This window comes from Scomber japonicus, chromosome 1 (genome assembly GCF_027409825.1).
Source record: "Scomber japonicus isolate fScoJap1 chromosome 1, fScoJap1.pri, whole genome shotgun sequence".
Taxonomy (NCBI): Eukaryota; Metazoa; Chordata; class Actinopteri; order Scombriformes; family Scombridae; genus Scomber; species Scomber japonicus.
Genome location: NC_070578.1, coordinates 7356714 through 7374162, shown reverse-complemented (window position 1 = coordinate 7374162; position 17449 = coordinate 7356714). Strand labels below are relative to the sequence as shown.

At 40.8% G+C, this 17449-nt stretch overlaps 1 protein-coding gene across 1 annotated transcript in view; it reads left to right on the top strand.

Moving 5' to 3' along the window:
- si:ch211-186j3.6 (neural-cadherin) overlaps positions 1–17009 on the top strand; it is a 334099-nt gene extending 317090 nt beyond the window's left edge. The window contains exons 36-37 of the mRNA XM_053316841.1: positions 14890–15044; positions 16264–17009. Coding sequence (XP_053172816.1) covers positions 14890–15044; positions 16264–16881 — 773 coding nt within the window. The 3' untranslated portion in view covers positions 16882–17009. The remainder of the gene's footprint in view (positions 1–14889; positions 15045–16263) is intronic.
- Positions 17010–17449: the final 440 nt, after the last annotated feature.

Below are 17449 nucleotides of genomic sequence, written 5' to 3'. Positions count from 1 at the left end.
CTACTGGCTATCTGTTGCCCTTCGAATTGATTACAACTTACTTTTAAGCTTACAGTTGGTTATATCTTTGACCTTTTGTTTCTAAGTGTGCATTCCCTCTCCCTGAGATCCTCAGATGCCTCTCTACTTGTTCTTCCTAGACTCAAAGGTGAAAAGAGCCTTCACAGTTAGGGCTCCTAGACTATAGAATGACTTACCTGAGGAGATCAGGGCTGCAAACTGTTTCTTCTTATTGAGCCCCACTTTTTTGGATTTTATTTTTAGTGGATTATTTATTAGATTTATTTAGTTTTAATCCTTTGTATATTTATTGTATTTTTTTTTTTATCATAAAGCATGTTGTAACTGAAGAGCAGCGTTTTGAGCTAAATGCTAACACCAACATACTAACAACATTTCATTAACAATCTACCTGTTAAACATCAGCTTGTTAGCAAGCAACAATTCTCCATCTTAGTTTAGTGTCTGAGCGTGTTAACATTTTTAAGTAGTGCTTAACACAAGGTACAGTTAGGCCTGGTGGAAATATCATCATTGGGCAAGTGTGATCAAATGTTTTGTTTTGGGGTTGTTGTTGTTTTTGCCTGATGGTGGCACTAGATGAAACATGAAATTAGCAGTCCATTTAATAGTTGTTGAAGTATTTTACTCAAAACCTTTCTCAACCTCATGATGGCACTAGAGGAAAAGTCAGGGGATCAGCAAAGACAGTAGGCCTCAATCTGAGGACCATGAATGCCTGTTAAAAAGTAATATGGCTATCCATTCAACAGTTGTTCAGATATTGCAGTTTGGAACAATCTGGAAAGTTCGCTGTGAACCAAAGGATGAAGCAGCATTGTCATCTGTTGTAAGCATGGCTTACATAGAATGGACCACAACATCCAGTTTCTAACTCAAGCTTTCTGCTATATTTGTACTTACCAAACCCAAGCAGAAGCAACCCTGATTACATCGTCTGGAGATATTTTTTCAGACAATGGGAAATAGAAGCAGATAGATTTACAAAGTTTAACAAGCTTGGTCTCAATCTCACTCACAATCTTTTCTCATAAGAAATCTGGCTAAAACAGCAGCATCAAGACAAATACACACACACAAAAAAAACAAGACAATCAGCTTATAATGCCCAACAGCAAAACATAGTCAATTTCACTTAAATGATAAGAGCAAAGTCAATCTTTTCTGTTTAAGTGCTCCAAACAGCCGCTGTAAGTTAAGGGGCCAAACCCATTTCAATCTTTACTAAACACAACATAGACAGCCCATTATTGAGTCTTCCACCAGATCCTTCTTCATATTCTGCAGAATACCCAAATCTCTACAGCTGAATGTATATTAATACCTACAGGTACTTAAGTCATGTGGAGCTGGATGTACTGCTGAGAAAGACGTGAGCTCATTACAATCCCCTAATGCAATGTAAGTCAAAGATAATTGGTCTGATAGGAAAGTGTGTTTTTTCTGCTGAAGGAAGGTGGAAAAAGTTCATGTATGCATACACAGTTGTTACATTATATGAGGCATTCAGAAAGATGGATGTTATGACCCTATGCCTTATCGCCCCCTCACTCAAACATAAATGCATATATCTTCCAACTGTGTTTATGTAAACAGATTTGAAGCAGACAGACATTAAATGTGCACATAACTTTGCTGTACATATATACACACGTCTGATTGACTTGGTCTAGCAAACACTATACTATAGGTGATGTGTTTCATTAAAAGGCAATAATGCAATGTTTTCAAAATATGTCAGTTTCAAAACCCACGGTAAATACAGGCCCAGTGATGTAAAGCAGTCCACCGACATGCACACACTGTCTTCCAAAGAGAAATGACAGCATCAGGTATTTCAGCAAATGCCAAATAATGACATACTGTATATTTACAAGTGAGGACACTGGACTTATGAGACTTGTCCTTCAGGACCAGAGGAAGAAATAGTGGGACAACGACAGCAGAAAGAGGAGGTCTGAATGGGTAGATTGATCAACAAAAGCTCAGACCACTTGGAGACCACTGTTTGCTTCCCTTTTTCTGCTGGTAGTCAGTGTTGAATTCTTGATGATCTCAATCATTCCCTAACCTTAACTGTGCAGTATTGTAGAATTTAGTGGCATCTAGCAGAAACGACTTGGCAGAAATAGAATGTAATAATTTAATTAATCTAATGAAAATAAGAGTTGTTGTGTTTTGGTAACCTTAAAATGAGCCCTTTTTATCTATATAGGGACCAGGTCCTCTTCCATGGTGCGCTCCATGTTTCTACAGTAGCCCATAACAGGCAAACCAAACACTGCTTCTAAAGAGGGCGTTTTGTGTTTTTCACAAGTCTCAGGCCACCATATATTTTTCTACATGCTTGGAAGGGGAGGGAAGAGGTAGTTCATTGTAATGTGCAACCTCACCACAAGTTGCAACTAAATCTTACACATTGGTCCTTAACATTAACAGAGTAATCTTAACCCACACCAGTCCCATTAGTAAAAGTGTCAGATCAGATCATTTTTACTGTATGTGTCATACTAGAAGGCAAAACAAATTATTTTGACATTTAATTTGGAGGCCATGCAGTTATCAGTGAAATGGATAACCTATTATCTTGCATTCATTTTTCCCCCCAGTGAATGGTTGGATAAACTCTGGACCCTTACAATAGATGGAGACTGATTTAAGACTTCATTACTCTTTCAGTGGAAGTCAGGCATGACACTGGCCAACTAAATCAATGATATGGTTTAACTGTTTGATTGCTGAAATTCAACGGAAACAATTCAAACCAGATTAGTATAGAACAAGGTTTTGACAATGAGTAAATGGATAGTTGAATAACAATAAGACATCACTCACATTCAATTTACATTTTTTGGTTTTCCAGAAATGAAGGCAAATGTGGCAGACCATCCACTAAAACAGTCTCTATCTTTGCCCCCCACCCCCACCAACATAATTCTAGGAAATACAGTCTACCTCATGCATGTCATCCTTCAGTGAAGGAACACATTTCTTGGACCTTTCATGCAGGGATTTTGCATATCAATGTGGGATACTAGAGCCCTTTTCTTTGGGAACATTGGCTACTGTCACCTGTAGGTGTGGATTATTGCCAAAATACTTTAGGGACCAACAATGAACTGGCTCCATCACTGATTTTTGTTTATGGAGAAGCATCCAAAGAGGCAAAACATGCAGTGGGAACATTTCCCAAACTTTTGCTTTTCTGCTTTTGTCCCACACATGTACTTTGGTATGCACACCACTGCTTCTTATTTAGATTGCACCACAACCTCATATTGGCTCTGCAAAATTGGAGAACTCCTACTCCATCCATACTGAAGATTTCAAAACGTATGTTGTATTTTAGTTCAGTGTATGTCCATCTCCTGTCTGAGAATGTTTACTATCATCCATACCCTAATCCCCATGAATGGCTTTTTTTCTGCCTTTTTATTTTCCCCACCACATACCTGAGTAACTATTTAAAGAACCATAGAGAATGTGTTGGATAATAGACAAAAGCACATGGTATTTTGGATGATTACAGGCCATGGATCTATGGATTTCAGCGTTTGGATGAGGGTTTCTTGGTATTGCAAATACACACTGTGTTGTCTCTATCTTGTATGGCACAGATTATTCTTTTCCCTTAAGTTTACTTATTTCTTTTCACTGGTATCACTGTCTCCTGCAAGTTGTTCTTACCTTCACCACTTCATTCATTATTACCTTCACAAGTTTGTGGTTTTTCATAAATTGGCTTTATGCTTGATGAAAACTCTGCTCACACTTCAACTGCCCAAGGTTAATGAGTGGGTGCCCCTCTCTGCAGATGGCTTGTCACAGTTCACTTGGATAAATATCAAGGGTTTGTGTCAGGCAGTTAGTTAATGTCATTTCACCTAAGTGTTGGACAATTGCCAGATCAGAATTTTGTATGACAGGGATATGTCCATCATGTCTTTGGTTGTTAATCATCGGAAGACAAACCTGGTGTGTTGGTTGTTGTTTGCTAGCCTCAACACCCTTTTCATGCAAAACACCAGGGTTTTAAGTTCATTTCAGAAATGATATCTCGCCACATTAAAATGCTAAAGTTGGAAACTCTAACCCACACCCTCGTGGAAGGCTATTGTGCAAAGCAGGCACCAAAAACACTGTCAAAGAAAGACTTAAGTTAACTTATTGACCAACTTCTTCTGTGGTGGCTTCCTGCTATTTTCAATGTATTATTCAATTCTTATTGCTATCAGATTACAATATCAATGAAAGAATGTTTTGAGTTATGGCTTTCTCACAAAACAACCAGAAAAGATTCTCTGACCGAATTATTATCTGGTTAGACAATGACATCAAACTAGTTTTGAGAGTTACCAACAAGTATACCATTTTTTGAGTTGTGTGTGGACTCACCAGCCTCAATAGCCATTCCAAGTGGCATCTTGTGATATGGAGGACAGACCAGATAATGATTGCAATGATCGACTTTGGAAATAATTTCCCTCTTCACACGCTTTTTTGATGAATATGCTGCACCAACTTGGACCAAGCAACAGCTGATGATGGCAACATTTCTGAAGTGGTCTAATCTCACCGGGTGAACATGAGGTTGCCAGTTACAGGGTAGAGAGACCAAAAGAAAAATGCCAAACAACAGACAACCGATGGCATTCTCCCAGGATGATCTAAAGATTAAACAAACATGTACTGGAACGAATAGAGGCCACGGACAAGGACTTCATGGATAGTATTACTTGGTTGGAATCTAGTATTGAAAAACTGGCTAACCATATTGCGAAGGGATTTACTACAATATGATGTGGCAGAAGATGGTTCAACCCCAATACTCTTCATAACCAATTTACACACTAACAACAATGGACATGTAGGGCCCCATCTTGCGGTTGGCGCACAGCGGATTGTGGGCGTGACACATGTGTCTTTGTTAGTTTCCCCCGATGCAGTTGTCATTTTCTCGCCCTGCGCCCACGTTGTCTAAATAGCAAATGCACTTGCACCAGTCTGTGAGCCTATAGAGAGTGTTGGTCTCAGAATAAGTTGTTGTCAGGCGCGTTGCTATTTTGAGGCAGAGGAAAGCCATTGCGCTACTGTCAAAAAAAAAAACAGGTCAGGTCGCTGGTGCATATTTCACTGTTATTTTGAGGCACATTATCAAGATTTTAATAGGCGGGTGCACAACTGTCACACTGGACATTGTTCTTGTAATCGGAGTAGGTTCTCTGATTAAAGGGAATATGGAGGTTTCAAATGACAATAGTTTTCTTTTACAACTAAATGTTTGATATAGCTATTTTCTCTTTGACTTTATTTAATTGAGCTGCTTATATTTTTATAATGGCAGCGTACAACCTACGGACTCAGAAATGAAAATTAAACTTTATATAAACATTTTTGCACAAATGTTTATATTTAAACACTCAAAGTGTAGATTTGACAATTACCAAAGATTCACAACAATAAATGACAATTTATAAAATGTTACATCTCAGAATTATATACTTGCATTTGAACAATGTATACCTGGGTAGTTGCATTGTTACTGTCACCACCTCCATCAAAACAGGCACGGACAAAAAGTCGAGCAAAATAAGTGTGTTTATTTATGGTTCATTAAGGATCAAGGAATTGAGTATGTATATTCCTTACTCTTTTGGCCTCAGTCTCATTTTTGTCTGTTTTGAAGTTAGTGAGCTATGTGGGTGATTGGAAGTCTCTGTCACGTTGCAAAGCTGCACATTTTGCTCAGGGACAGTCTCTTTGTCTCACAGAAATTGTGCAACACAAAGCAGGCATCAATAACAAAGGCAACATCCTCCCATATCTGTGGCTCTCCACAGCACTCCAAATGATGCCTTCGTCCAAAAGAGTGCTCAGTCACCCGCACATCACAATCATCGGTTAAAGCAGCTTGAAAAACAGATTTAACTTCTCATTGCACACCACACCATCCTCTTCTATTACCTAGAATTCAGTTTGTTAAAACTCACCAATCCTTGTACAGTCTTTCTTTGCAGTTGTGCATTGGATGCTACTTTTATATTTAATCATTAATGTGGCCATACAGTAACAGTAACAAAGTTCACTGATCCAAGACACATGCTGGTGTGAGGTATATAGAGAACACACACACAGCAACAAATGCACTATGTGAAGTTAAGAACAAAACCTCACATCCTCACTGTGCAAGTCCATTTATGTAACTGCCTGGTATACTACCACAATGCCCCGGGTGTGGTGTGCTATGAAGGTGAGGGTCTATCCATCACTTCATCATGGCAGAGATACAGTCGGATTGAGGTTTGACTCTATTGAAGTTCTTGTACAGGAGAAGGATGAGCAGTGTATTAAATAAAGAATACGGATTAGATCTTTAACAAGGCCAATGGAGAGAGAAAAAGACAGAAAGACACTGAGCATTGTTACCTCGGAACAGATTTTGACAGAAATACTGAGCAGATATCGGTGTTAGTTGAAATGTTTGGACACATTCACTTGAATGAGAAACTTTGTCCAAACTTTTAACTGGTACTGTATATTCACCACAAAGCTACATATAAAAACAGAAATTAATAATTGTTTGCTTTTTTTTCTACCTTCAGGTGCAGAATTGTGTTCTTACTCTCCTTTAAAACTAATCATCAGTGTACATCAGTTTATCCCTGCAAGTCTAACAAACATGTTGGATGCATTTCCTTCCTCATAAAACATTTGAAAAGTCAACTTTGAAACCTTCAGTGTAGGGAGGTCCAATAATATCGGCCCTCCGATATTATCAGCCGATATTTACTTAAAAATGTAATATGGGGAAGTATGGGTATCGGGTTTTTATAACCATTTTTTGTTCTGTAGGTTTTCAGCATTTCCAAGCCTGCATGAACGCAGCATGGGACGTTTACCGGCATGCGCTTGATGACGTATAATAACAACAACAACATGCTAAACTCGTGGGTCACTAACCGTGGCTAACAAGTTCATAGCGTAACACATAAACCAGAAACGAGGTTTACCTCCTCGTTGTCATTTTCTCTGTTATGTTTTCGGTGAGGGATGGAGACACAACAGCTGAGAGGACCGAGTGATATGATGTTACTTCCTGTAAAGGTCCCACCTCCAGAAACAGGGCTTATGTCTGTGGTTTGGAACTATTTCCAGATGTGTCTTACGGATAGTAAATTTGCAATTTGCAATGACTGCAAAGCAGCATAATAAATATGGCAGTGCCATATTGGCACTTTTTTCCATAACTTAAGTTGAAGTTGTTCTCTTATTTTGAACAGACAGTGTTTACATTTGGAAAGCCATGTTACATTTATGTATGCATCCAGTGGGGCATATATTGGTATTGGGTGATATCGGTATCAGAAATTAAGAGTTGGACAATATCGGAATATCGGATATCTTCAGAAAAGCCAATGTCGAGCATCCCTACATCAGTGTTTACTCATCATGTTTACTAGCTTGCAGTCTTCTTCTCACTTGCCTTTGCTGGTACACTGCTGTGTTTCTTGGCACGTTAACCACCACCTGCAGGTCAGTGGAATACTGTGAAACTGTTGGCAGGCTGTTACACATCAACAGCACATGCATGAGACAAACAAAACCTGGACTCACTCATAGGAAAAACTGCTCTATAGCGCTACTAGAGGTAAAAAAGACTAAAGAACGATTTCAAGGACACATTTACTTGCACCAATGAAGATTTAGAGACACTTTTTTCAGCCCTACCTATTAGTACAAGTATCGGTCAAAGCAAAGAAATAAGCAGCAGAGAGGTAGTGATAGATGGAGCACATACAGAAAGATGGCTGCAGTAAACAGAATTATAGTTTGATGAGGCTTAAATCTATAACATATTATTGACCTGTGTTGATGTACTCATAGACACTGATCTTATTGCAGGGCTGCTCGGATATTGATTGTCTGACTGGAAATCCCATTACACGCACAGACACACAGACACACACACTCATGCAGCGCCATTTGAACTGCTCAAGGTACAATGGATTTCTCTGTTCATTAGATAGTAGTGTGCCGCCTCACTGTCCATCCACTCTTAAATAAAGGAGTAGGATGGGAGTCTTGAGAGGCCCCAGCTTACTGCTTACTCCTCAAAGGGCTTTCAATTGACGTGTGTCTTTTCATTTGTGAGACATTTTCCCTCTAGTAGTTAGCAATGCTTGCACAAGTCATTGGGAATTGGGACGTACTCCCCTTAAAATCAGTTGTCTAAAGCAGTGCCAGTGCATTTTTTTGACTGTGACATTTGTGTGTGTGTGTGTGTTAGTGTGGTATTATCCTAACCCTGCACATACCCTATACTTGCTGGAGATGTGGGAGTAGTTCAGGGGTTTGACTTCATGTAGTGGTTCCTGTTAGAGGCCAATGGAATTGATAGAAACTAGCTATAAAGGTGGAGTGAGTGGAAGAAAATAGTTAAAGGCAGTTAGAGGGAAGGTAAGTATGAAGTAAGAGAACGAGTTAAGCAGAGAGAAAGTTAAATCAAAAAAACGGAGCGATGGTCAAAGAGAGTAAGGGACCTTGGAGGCAGTGTAAACAAATAAACACATAATCTTTCTTTTCAGCCTCACTCTTTCACAGTCACACACACACACTGTCAGAAATAACGATCAAATTCTCCATTTCTTTGTTTGCCCTCTAGAGAGGGCCTTTGAACAGAGCAGATTCATCTTGTACGCCCTGACCTCCAGCTTCCTTGCTCACTTCCCCACGGAGCTCACACTAGCCACTTCTTCATACGCGCACACACACACACACACATGCCTCTCAGCAGATGGAAGCAGCAGAAAGCAAGTGTAAACACATAAAAAACATAAACCTCACCACCAAGCAGTAACACACTTCTCATATTTGTGGTTTATCTGCCACAGTCTACCTATAGACTCTGTTTTTTACTTATATATGGGCCCCAAGACATGATGCAAAGAAGGTATTGATCCATACAGCCCACACAGCAGCTCCATATCTGACTTCTTTCAGTGCCTCCATTCATATCACATCATGGCTTTTTTAGTGTTTTTTTCACCCAAGTGAGAAAAAGAAAGTCCATGTGAAGTCTTGCTGTTTGTTTGTACAACCATGTAGCTTAAATGGTGTTGTACTAGAACTTGATTTCTATCCTTTTATTCACCTTCAGGTTTGATGTTTCTTTTGTGTTCAAACAGAAAAAAATAACGAACAAATAACAAGTGTTTTAGGCTATGCTAACTATGATAGCATTGTACTGACCATATAGGAACACATCTTATGTCCAAGGTGCAATGTCTAGAATTTAGTGGAGAAGTGAAAAGGTGAAAAGGGCATGAAAATAAGAATGGTTGTGTTTTCGTTACCTTAAAATAAACCTTTTATATCAACAGAGAGAGTAGGTCCTCTTTCGTAGAGGCTGCCATGTTTCTACAGTAGCCCAGATTGAACAAACCAAAAACACAGCTCTAGAGAGGGCCTTGCACTTCTTTCATGGCATGTTTTGTAAGTGGAGGAAGATGGATATTCACACCTCTAAATGCCACTGATCCTTTAAGACAGATGTGAAAAAATATGAATCCATCCTTTAATGCGGTACCAATAAATGTGTAAGTTGTGGATTCTTTTGGCATTGATTTTACTATTTAAATGCTTCTATTTTTAGTCCTTTAATGTGACCCAGAGCACAAAGCCTCAAGCCTCATATTGTGATTGGCTTTGGAAACCTCCAGGCTGCTGGACCAGTTGCTTCTTAACACTGTTCTGTGTTTTGTCTTTGGAAAGATCGGGGTATCCCAAGGTAAATGAGGACCTTTGCCGTGGGGCCAGGGGACTGCTTTTATAACCTTGTTTTTCTTCACTGCCACTGTAGCATCAAGGCCACCCCAGCAGTCAGCCATGTCTCCTACAAAAACTAAAGCTTTCAGTTTCTTTATCTTTTGTTCGCCTCTTGTTCAGTGCCATTAAAAGCCATAACGCCACTCTAAAAATGAAATAGTGAATCATCTTATAAATCTGCCAGACAGTGGAGTTGTGGTGAGGGGGACAAGTTGACAGTAAATGAATATTGATTTTTTTTCCCTCTCCTGTACTGTGAAGCTAGTTTCTGGCTGAGTGAATTTATTCTTACAGAGTTGTCAGAGGGTAGGCTGTTTAATGGGGTGTTCACAAGGATTCACGCAGAGTTTGAGTGCCGTCTGTTGGTGTGCTTACATGATGGATTTGGCTGATGTGTTTTTAGTTGTGATGTAGGAGGCAGATGTGTGAATTAAAAAGAGAAAAAAAAAGTCAGGGGTTGATGGAGGAGGAGAGACAAGATGTGTTTGGCTTGTTTAAGATCACAGATGTTTCACGCTGATGTCTAGTAGTGTAATTGTACTGTAGTATTTGACGAGTAGAACAATGATTCTAGAGTGCTATAGTTCCACCTGGAACCTTTTTGACGGCGAACCACTTAACTGTAGTGTTGATATATGCTAACCAGTTTAGCCAAGGTAGCCTGCTTACCCTGTAATGTCACTGCTGTCAGAATGACTGATGACATATAACACTGACTGAAAGCAACACTATTATTAAAATATGCTTCGTTATCTCAGTAGTGAAATGAGATGTGACGGTCAATCCACCTTTAAGTGAAGTCGCTCAGAACAAGGATAAAAACAAACGAGTTAAAGTATTACAGTAAAAGTACTGCAGTATTATGAGTGATGTAGTATGTAGTATTAAAGTAAAAGTACTGCAGTATTATGAGTGATGTAGTATGCAGTATTACAGTAAAAGTACTGCAGTATTATGAGTGATGTAGTATGCAGTATTACAGTAAAAGTACTGCAGTATTATGAGTGATGTAGTATGCAGTATTACAGTAAAAGTACTGCAGTATTATGAGTGATGTAGTATGCAGTATTACAGTAAAAGTAGTGATATATTATTATATATGACATCATTAGATTATTAATAGTGAAGTATCAGTGTTAGAGCAGCATGTTACTGTTGTAGCTGCTGGAGGTGGAGCTAGTTTATACTACTTTATATACAGTTAGCTAGTTACACTACTTTATATACAGTTAGCTAGTTACACTACTTTATATACAGTTAGCTAGTTTAGACTACTTTATATACAGTTAAGTCTATATGATCATAAAGCAGCTTGTTTTCTTTTTCCACTGCAGCAACTCAATTTAAATTAAAATAAATACATTTATAAAAATTAAGAACCAAAATTACTACCTTTTTCTTTTTTTTTCTTTTGTTGTATCGAAATCATACTTAGTTTTTTTGTTTATTTTTGGATACTTTCTATTGAGTTTAAACAAAACACACCCAACAGAAGAAAGAGAAGAACAATAAATGAAGAAATAACTTTTTTTTTTAAGTTAATTTAAAAATCAGCAACAACATTGTCTCCAATCCGCTCTACGGATGACAGTTTAACTTTAGAGCTACTAGTCATCAGTTACCATATCATTTGCGTCCCATGATTGGGGTTATGAGAGATGTCCTCCACTCAGACAGGAGCCTTCCATTTAACAGTAAGTTATTCAAGTCTGCAGGGAGATAATCAAGGAGAGGTGACCATTCATTCATTCATGAACAACTCATCTCTTCCCCTTAAAACAACCTGTAATCTTTCATGGGGTCCTAGTTAGGTCTTACATTGGATTAATAGGATTTGAGCAGTTGGGGTATTTATAGTGCTGTCAGTTGGAATAGCTTGCCGTGTGTGATTGTTGCTTGTCGCATCCTGTGTGTGTCCTGTGTGTGTTCTGTGTACCTGCCCTTTGTTTAAGAGAGCTGAGACAAATCACTGGTCCCGTCTGATCAGTGGCAGCTCAACAACCTACAGATAAGCTCTTCCTCCACCTCCTCACCCTCTCTCTGAGACAGCAGCAGCAGCAGTCTCCTCCACACCACCATATTTGTTCTTTGCTTTCCTTTGTGTGTCTAACAAACCGACTTCTGTTTTATCTACTTCAGTTCATGTTACTTCCCCGAGCCAGGTCTTAACACTGCTGCTCTCTAATGTGATTTTTATACTCAAAATCATCGTGAAATACATTTTTTTTTTTTTAAACAGGGACTTGAAGATAGCATATGACTCAGAATATAATTCCGCTCGGCTCAATTAATGGCACGCGGTTTGTAAATTATTAAGTATTATCTCGACATTGCACTCCAGATTCTACAAGCTGCGCCTTTTGCAGCGCTGCAGAAACACTTCCTTTTGATTCAGTTGTTTGATTTGAGAGAAAAGCACAGCTGATTTAAAAAGGAGGAAGAGCGCAGCCAAACACGGAGTTTGCGTGGGTGTGAAGCAGGTTGGTTAATATTATGGAGAGGCTAGTGAATTGTGAGAGTGTTAACAAAGGCGATGGAGGTGACGGGGATGAGACGAGGCACAGAAGATTTGTTAGACAACTGAAAAGGTTGCAGCGATGCTAGAGAGAGAAACACATGCAGATTGGTTGGTGTGTGTGTGTGTGTGTGTCTGTGTGTCTGTGTGTGTGATCCTTCAAATTTGCATTTTACTTCAGTCAAATCACCTCAACTTTTTTTTTTCTTTTCTGGAGTGCTACAGAAAGTAGTCACTTCCTCTGAGCCGTTCACTTCTTTCCCCTCACATAAATTTTTTAAATGAGTGTTAACGCCTCTCACAATCTATAGTGTACCCATGTGAAATGCTAATCATCCACAGAGCAATGACAGTGTAACTAACTCCAATAAGCCATCAGGCCACTAATTGTCCACGCTGCTGTCGGCCAGGGCATCGTTAGTGGTCTTTGGGTCTAATTGACAATCAGTCTGCAGATACGATCATCTCTGTTCTGTGCCTACAAAGCCTGTCACACTACCCCACAGTTATAATTACCCTTAGCTGCTGAGATGCTGACAGATTTGAATGTACAGTATAAGGATGTGAATCATCATAATTAGCCACATGCAGGCCAACCAACAGATTGAATATTAGTATTTTATTGAAAATCTTGATAGTCATGTAAAGCTGATGTAATCAAGTTTAAATCCATATTAATAACTGCTCAGAGTGACTGGAATGAGCTATATGCTGTTTAAGATATATATATATATATATATATATGGTCCACAGTGGTTGTATGTTATACACTATAATGAAAAACAGTTCCTTAAAGTTGGTCATGTTAATGGTCTGTAATCAATTGATCATACATATTAGTAAAATGCGAATTACATTAGGCAAAAATGAAATGATTAAACATTGAATATTTCTGCGTAAATTTATGCGAAACTTGACTATAATAGATACATTTTGGGACAGTTTATTCCTCTATTAGACAGTAACAGTGGATAGATGACAGTAAATGAGAGAGATGTGGAATTACATGGTGCTGGAACTAATGATAATTTTCATCACTGATTATCTGCCAGTTATCTCGACTAATAGATGGATTAATTGGTCAGTGAAACATGAGAAAACTCAGGTTTCCTAAAGGAAGGTGATGTCATCAAATGTTTTATTTGACCTGGTCAACAGATCCCAAAAAAATCATTTTAAATCACAATAATGTAAGATCAAGAAAGGCAGCAAATTGTCACATTTGAGAGCCAGCAGCCGTTAAACTTGAAAGAACATTAATGGATTATTAAAACAGTTCCTCCTTTATTTTCTGGCGACTGATTGATTGATTTACCACCTATCTATACATGCAACAAAGCTTCCCAACTGGACAGGAAATGAGCCACCAGGGTTCCTTAGTGTAACAATACTACTAAACTACATTTTGTTGGAATTGTGAATCTATTACTGTGTCTCAAATACTTCTGCACTTCATATTTTTTGTGTGTCACACTTAGAAGTATGGAAAATGGTCGGGCTGGTGAGGTTCGTTTGAGTTAGGAATCTGACTTCAGGAGGCATTCCAGTTGAAATTTCTGACTTGGAATTTGGAAATTCCGACTTCCAAGTACAACTGGAACACACCATTGCCAACTTATAGAAACACATGATATATGTGTGTTTTCTGCACTAAGCGCTACACATATAAGCCATTAGTAGGTTTATTGGGTTGATTTAGTAGTCTGTAATGATTTGCTAACACAACTGCTAACGCTAGCTTGCTAACTAGCTAATCATTTCCAGTAAGTGCACAACAGCCATGTTTGATTTAAGACAACACTAACCTGTTGAAATGTGTGCACTACGGCAGTAAGTACATGGTGTACACAGTGTACTAACAAAGTATACTGCTTTTATTTAGTATGAGACTTTGAGTAAAATTACATTTTGCAAGACATGTCAAAAATATACAAAACATTTAACATATAAAATCATCTGATACCTGACATTTGAATAATAACATGTCTGGATTTGCCTTGTCTGAAAGTCACTTTAGATAAAAGCCAAATGACAAAATCTATAATGTTAACATAAAACAGTCTCCTCTGATGTTCAGACACATTTTCTATCATGGAGGATGATCAGACTGTATGGTATGAGTGAGTCATGTGCAGTTAATTTTTCAGCTGCTCAGGTAGAAAAAAACTCAACTGAGGGATGCAGATGCACACTCTGCCAACTCTGCCAGCTCAGAGACTCTCAGACATTTCACTCCAGCAGCACACAGAGTAAGAGGAGGCTGCTGCTGCTCAAATCCAGTGTATGTGATCAAATGTGAGTAATAAATCACCAGTCATTAGCTGGAGTCTTAATCCATAAGTATCAGCTGAACTCTTACAACTTATCACATTTCAGCGCACATCTTTTTTGGCAAACGATGCTCAAGGCCAACTCCATCAAACACCACCTCTCTCCGGGGCCCTGCCTTTAATTGGATGAAGGATCTTAATCATTTAATTTGTAACGCCGGTGCCCGTGCTGATGAGCCTCCTCCATCTTTATTGCAGTGCTGCTGCTGGGCATCTTCCTCTACACCCGCTGGAGGAGCTACAAAGGGCTGAAGGAGGGAGTCTACCACGTGTCGGCCCACCACGACGGCTGGGAGGACATCCGAGAGAACGTCCTCAACTATGACGAGGAGGGGGGCGGGGAGGAAGACCAGGTATGCACACACACATACCCACACTGTAATACATCATTTTTCCAACTCTTAGCAGGCGATCCAGTCAGTTCAGTTTGGAATAAAATCCTCTGCTCTGTGTGTGTTTGGTGTGTGTGTGTGTGTGTGTGTGTGTGTGTGTGTGTGTGTGTGTGTGTGTGTGTGTGTGTGTGTGTGTGTGTGTGTGTGTGTGTGTGTGTGTGTGTGTGTGTGTGTGTGTGTGTGTGTGTGTGTGTTTTCTAGAATTTTAATTAGGCCCACGCAAAATCCTTATCTTCTCTCTCCAACAGCCACTGTAACCCACAAGCACTCAACAGTACTTAAGAGCTTGCATAATATCAAGCTTTCATCGCAACAAACACATGTGGCTTCTTTGACACACACACACACACACACACACACACACACACACACAGAGAGAGCAGAAAAAGACTTACATGCACAGATTGTTGTCACACCTTGTCAGTACCCTAAAAACCCTTAAGGTCTTGTCCTCCCTACTGTAAATCGCCTGCAGCCACACACACACACACACACACACACACACACACACACACACTCCCTATCAGAGTAGAGTCCTCAGTTAATTCTCAAGAGTCTTGTTTGAAAGCTCTCCGGAGGAATAAAAACAGCACTTTCCATTCATCACATAATCAGTTTTACAGAGCGACCCACACCTCCTCCTCCGTGTGTCATTTCTTCTTCCTCCTCCTCCCACATTCCTCCTTTTTTTTTTTCCTCCTCGTCTCTGCTGCCGTGGTTACAGTTTTAGTGGCATCGGTACTGAAGTGAGCGGCTGTTAAGAGTATATGTGAAAGAAACCCTCAACACACCACTGTATATGAGAGATGAAGAGAAAAGAGAGACGCCCCTTCATCTCCTCTCTCCTTCACCTCCACATAGTTCTTTATTTTAACGGTCTCACACACACACACACACACACACACACAGATACTCTAAATTACAGTGACTACTCAGAGACAGTAAATGGAGATAGATTGGAAACTTAAATAGGTGGAACATTCACAGTAAACATAACGGGAAGACCTGATTGTTTTCTGCCCTCTTTTCATTTTTCAGCTCGCTCTCTGTCACATTTCATTCTTTTCTGCCTCATCTCTCCCACTGAAATATTCACTCTTTCACTCTTTCACTTTCTATGCTAACTGTAACTTTTCGTGTGTGTGTGTGTGTGTGTGTGTGTGTGTGTGTGTGCGCCCAGAACGCCTACGACATGGCAGAGCTTCAGAAGTCTCTCCAGCCGAGCCCGGCCCAGTCGGTCCAGTACTGCCGCTCCAGAGCCCTGCACCACCCTCCGCCTCCCCATCACCACCACCACCATCACCTCCTCCACCAGGCGCCCCCCGCCCCGCCCTCCGTCCAGCAGCTGGACTCCCTCAGCCGGACGGCCAGCTCCACCACCCTGCCCCCGTCGGCGGCCTCCACCTCCTCCACGGCCACCACCACCACCACCACCAGCCTCCGCAGGGACGTCCCCCCCACCAGACTCCCCGCCCAGGGTCAGGCCCGGCCCTCTCAGCTGGCCCGCCGCTCCCTGTCCTTCTCCAGCCAGGATCTCGCCCGCTACCTGTGCGAGATCATCCGTGACGCCGACCAGCACCCCGACACGGGGCCTTTCGACTCCCTGCAGGTGTTCTCCACAGAGGGAGGGGGCTCGCCCGCCGGCTCCCTCAGCTCCTTCAGCTCGGCGGGGCTGGACGCGGGGAGCGGCGGGGACGCTGGCGGGGAGGGCAGGAGGGAGGAGACGCTCGGGGAGTGGGGGCCTCGCTTCGAGAAGTTACGGGCGCTTTACGAGCGAGCCGAGGCCAGCGACCTCTGAACTCGCACAGACCGAAACCCCCTCCCCTCTGATTGGACCCTGCTAGCGGCCCGCCCCCAAAACAATCAACTGTGACGGACGCTTTAGCGGCGAGCGAGGCGGGAAACCAGCAAGATAGCGACTGACAGAGACACACTCGCCCTGTGTGCGTTCCTCGCCACACAAACTCACTCGCTGGCTGACGACTGACACGCAGCGGTGGTGTATTTACTGGACGATGAGCTCAGTCAATCAACACGACCGCCTCACAGACACATGAAAGCGTCCCTGTGAAAAGAGCCTGTCTCTCTGCGCTCCTTCTACCTTGGGTGACAATTTTTTTTGCCGGAGCGGACGTTATCAAACCTGCCAGTCAGGTTAAAGGCTTTTTTGGAACGTCACTCTCTACTCGGGCTACTCATCATGATGGAGCTTAGCTTCACTGTCGGAAAAATCTGTTCCAGTCAGAGCCACTGAAACCTTGAATTCGCTCTATTTTCTAACACTCATTGTGAGGCTCTACGGATCATCTGAAGGCCCAAAAACATGAAATGAAAATGTTTTGAGGGTTTTGGTTTTTTTTTTTTAC